This window comes from Bidens hawaiensis, unplaced genomic scaffold, assembly GCF_021521415.1.
Source record: "Bidens hawaiensis isolate Kalapana, Puna unplaced genomic scaffold, B.hawaiensis_p1.1 tig00028082_1, whole genome shotgun sequence".
In the NCBI taxonomy this organism is placed as follows: domain Eukaryota; kingdom Viridiplantae; phylum Streptophyta; class Magnoliopsida; order Asterales; family Asteraceae; genus Bidens; species Bidens hawaiensis.
The window spans coordinates 244,850-249,569 of NW_027494570.1; the positions used below are offsets into that span (position 1 = coordinate 244,850).

Below are 4,720 nucleotides of genomic sequence, written 5' to 3' on the forward strand. Positions count from 1 at the left end.
CTGTATCAATATTATCAGATTCAGTGGGTTCCATCTTCAATTTGTTCATTTCTGCTATCAAGTGGTTAAAACGAGTAAGCATCTCTTCAACAGTCTCACCCTTTAATAAGTTAAAGTTTCAAAATTGAAACTTCAACATCACTTTCTTGCTCTCTTTTGTGTTTCCCATACATCTCATCTTAATGTGTTGAAACAATGAAGCACATATCTTAATACTTCCAACTTGGTGAAATACGTTATCAGATAATGCCATAGTCAGAGTTGAATATGCTTTAGTCTCAATCTCTAACGCTTTCTTTTCCTCTTGCGAGTATTGAGAAAAGGATTTTGGAGTAAAACCCGTAGTTTCACTACCAAGCATTGGAACTGTATAAACTTCGTCAAGACAATGAGAACAATCAGGATGCACATAACCAAGATGTTCTCGAAAACGTGGTTCCCATTTGGCAAAGTCACTGAATTTCATTAAACGAGGACATTTCGAATGAGATCCAATTCCCGCATCAAGGTATAACATGTGTTGCATCAGTACGTTCTGAGATGCCAATGCATAAAAACCAGCCATTTTAAGTAAAAAGTTCTAACTTAGTAAAATTCAAACTTTAGGGTTAAAAGTGAAATTTCAGTAACGAATTAGGAACAGTAATTTTAACGAATTAAGTGAAGTCTAGATGATGAATCAGGAACAATAACTTAACGAATTAAGTGAAGTCCGGATGACGAATCAGGAACAATAACTTAACGAACCAGTAACGAATTAACTGTAACGAATGAGTAACGAATCAAGGACGAATCAGAATGAGGAATCAAAGATGAATCAATGACAAATCAGAATGAGGAATCAAAGACGAATCAATGACAAATCAGAATGACAAATCAAAGACAAATCAATGATGAATCAGAATGACGAATCAAAGACCACGAATTAGCTACAGTGAATAACGAACTAGTTTGTTATTCTGTTGTAACAAACTTTACACATGGCACGAATCAGTTAGAGACTGATAACGAATTAAAATGCGTGAATAACGAATTACAGCAATCTTCAAACCTTCAAATCTTAAAACCAGATTTCCAGAAATCTGGAAATTTTCCAGATCCAAAAACATAAAATACCCAAACTAAAATTATGTATTACGACTTAAATATGGCACCAAATTAGCCAAATCAAAACCCAAAATGATCGTAATCAACTTGAAAACACAATAAAACTATCCCGTATACCTTAAACCAAATAAACAATTACCAATTTTCAAATAAACCACACTATGTTCGGTAAAACCTCAGATCTAGTCCAAAATCAGCATAAACAACCACACTATTCCAATTCAATCCACACAAATCCTTCACAATCCACACCGAACACAATTCAATCCCAGTTCAATCCATAATTAACATAACCAATTGTTAATTCAACCAAAATCAATAAAACTTACTTGAAACCGAAACTTAACCAATAAACTTCAATTGCTTATCAATATTACCTTAACTAAGAGCAATATAACACCAGAAAGCTCTGATACCACTTGTTAAAACCTATTCAGATCTTAATTAATCCGTATAGGTATTAGATCGATTAAGCTATGGATCTAGTTAATTGATATGTCCTTAGTTATATATATGATAGTAATTGATAATAGTAATAATAAGATGAAACAAAGTATTGAGAGAGAGAATGGACAGAGGTTCGAGAGGATAGATAAACAATACTTAAATTACTCAAGGCTAAACAGCCTTATATAGACGATGGAACCCAATTTTTTACACATCCCATAACGAATTGGCTCCATTCGTTAACTTACATAACTTAAAGGGAAAGCATAACGAATCAGTAATTCGTTACACCCCCCATTCGTCAGTATTCCATGATGAATGGGAAACATACATATCGAATTACTGTCCATTCGTTAAACATCCTTCACGAATGGACATTACATATAACGCACTGGCTCAATCATTAAACATCCTTAACGAATGAGTCTATATATAACGAACTAGGTGAATTTACGTAAATACCCCTTACATTAAAATAATAATAAATTACAACCGATAAATTACAAAGACTCGAGACGACAAAACCGTGCAATAACATCCCATGCTTATTCTGCCCCCCTGGTCGAGGGATCTTGACAACATCCGCATAGGGATTCTCTTCTTCATTATCTTAAGTTGAAGTTTCGAACATCGAAACTTGGCGCTTCTGGATCAACCGAATATGTTTTAGACCTTTTGTTAGGCCTAAAACTTTTGGTGTTGGTGTCCATAACGGGGGCCCACTTAGGGTGAAACCTCAGGTGGGTTTTCCAACAGTTAAAGTAACTGAAGTTCCCCGACTTCTATTGATACTCTACCAAGGCCATTTCCATGATTTCCGCGTCAAAGACACCGCTACCCCACGTTCGAGTCATCCGAGAGTGAACCACATGGTAAGCTCGTGCATTTGGTGTTTATATCGCTCCATTTCGACATTACCGAATCTTTTTCCCGATAAGAGTCCTCGCCATGTTCGTGGAACAAATCTTTAATTTTGTTTCAAAATACGCCTGATTCTTGAAAGTTCGCTAAAAAAATAAAAATATTACAAGTTCAATGTTTGTTCTAAGAAATTTAAATATATATATATATATATATTAAAAACTTACCGCACTCGGGATCTTCCGATATCACGCACCATGCCCGAGCAAACACTCGCCGGGTTTCCACGGTATAGTGGTCTTTTTAGTCTGAGGTTCGGCGGCGGGTTTCTTTACGTGTTTTCTCCCACGTTCGCCTCCACGTTGGCTCGAACCGCCGCGATTTTCCGGGACGAGTTGTGGCTCCGGGTTGATTTGTGTCTCCAGCACCGTCTCATCGTCGGGTTGGGAACCGGCCATCATATTCGTGGTTGGGTTTTGGAAACTGGACACCATATTTGGGTTAGGGGCTCCGAAACTTAGATATTGTCTGTACGAGACCATTTGCGGGTCGAACGGATACAGGGTTTGAGGGGTCGGGATTGTAGATAGGTTCGATTGTTGATTATTTCGGTCGGGATTGTTTGCGTTGCCTTGTCAGGCGTATGCAGCAAAACCGAGCGTTTGATTGTTGTAGGGAAACATATTGGTTGGTGATCTGGAATATATATTTGAGTGTTTTATAGAAAATTAGTAGATGAAGTGTGTGAATTGAAGTTTGAGTCTGTTTTTATAGGAGATTTGTGTTAAAATTTAAAAATGGATTTTTTTTTATCAAATGGTCAAAAAAGTAACAGTTATATTTATTAGCGGATATTATTTGATTACCAGATATAGTTTATTTTTAGAGATAGATTTGATTATTATTCTAGAATTATCTCTTTCCATGTATTTAGTTAGTGTTTGTTATTCCTAGGGGTCTATATATATGACCCTCCTCCATGTAATATGATTCATTCAATAATAACAAACCATAAGAACTTTTATGGTATCAAAGCCTCGGCTCTTAACCCTATCGCCTTCCTTCTTCTTCTTTTTTATTCCGATTAACCACGGCTAAAGCTTCGGCTGACCTTTATCAATCGCCTTAGCCTCCTGTCATCTTCCTTATTTTTTCGATCAACCCTTATGGCTAAGGACGACATACTAGAACAACAAGGCACCTCCATATCTGATCCCAAACTTGCCTTGCACCCCGCTTATTCGGTCACTAATATACAAAGCAAAATACAAACCTTAGATGGAAAGAAACTCACCTACAGTGCCTGGGTCAAGTTGTTTCGACTCCATGCCACGGCTTATCAGGTTCTGAATCACATTGATAACACCCCACCACCCGCCGTTGATTCTCCAGAGTACTCCTCCTGGAAAGAATTAGACGCTCTTGTTTTACAATGGATTTTCAGCACTGTTTCAGATGATCTCCTCCCCAGCATTTTGGAGAATGAATCCACTGCACGTGCCGCTTGGTTGAAGTTAGAAAAGTAGTTTTTAAGTAACAAAAAGGCACGCGCGAGTGCCTTAGAAACAAAATTCTGCAACATGACTCTTTCGGCTTGTTCATCGCTGGATGACTATTGCCAACAACTGAAGGACCTTGCTAATCAGTTGGAAGACGTGGACCATCCAGTTACCAAAGACCGCCTGGTGTTACAACTTGTACGCGGCCTACCAGCTGAATTCGATACAACTGCTTCCTTGATCAATGCTAATAATGTGGACTGGGACTTGGCCAGAAGCATGCTGAATGATGAGGTAATCCGTCTTGATGCCCGACAAAAATCTACCAATTCTGTTTTAATGACCCAAACCAATACCACAAACTCACATAATATCCACAACCCCTACCCCACTCACGGCCCTACCCATCCTTCACAAAACCAAAACCAACCAACCTACTACCGTGGTGGCTGGGGACGAAAACGTGGTCGCTCCTATCGGGTTGGACGCGGACGCGGTTCTGGTCGTGGCCAGGGACAGCAACACTACCAACAAAACTGGACTCCCCAACAACAATCTTACCCCCAATGGGCCTGGTGGAATACCCCTCCATGTCCCTACCCAACCTAATCCTCTAACCCACCACCGACCCCTTTTCAGCAGCCACATAATCACTCGTCATCCCACTATACAGCAGCCCAGCACCCTTCGGCCCAGAACTACTCTGCTGGTTCACCTCAGTCCATGTTTTCTCTGCCTCCCTTTGCTCCACCAGGTTTCGGCCCACCACAGAACCACTTCAGCCCTTCCGGTTCTGCCCCACAGGC

At 39.5% G+C, this 4,720-nt stretch overlaps 1 protein-coding gene across 1 annotated transcript; it reads left to right on the forward strand.

The window, feature by feature from the left end:
• The first annotated feature begins 3,581 nt into the window (after positions 1–3,581).
• Positions 3,582–3,941, forward strand: LOC143576361 (uncharacterized). Its single transcript, XM_077060463.1, has one exon. The coding sequence runs from the start codon at positions 3,582–3,584 to the stop codon at positions 3,939–3,941; it is 360 nt and encodes a 119-aa protein (XP_076916578.1).
• Positions 3,942–4,720: the final 779 nt, after the last annotated feature.

Coding starts and splice junctions, on each gene's coding strand:
- LOC143576361 (XM_077060463.1), top strand. CDS start 3,582: ATGGCTAAGGACGACATACTAGAACAACAAGGCACCTCCATATCTGAT.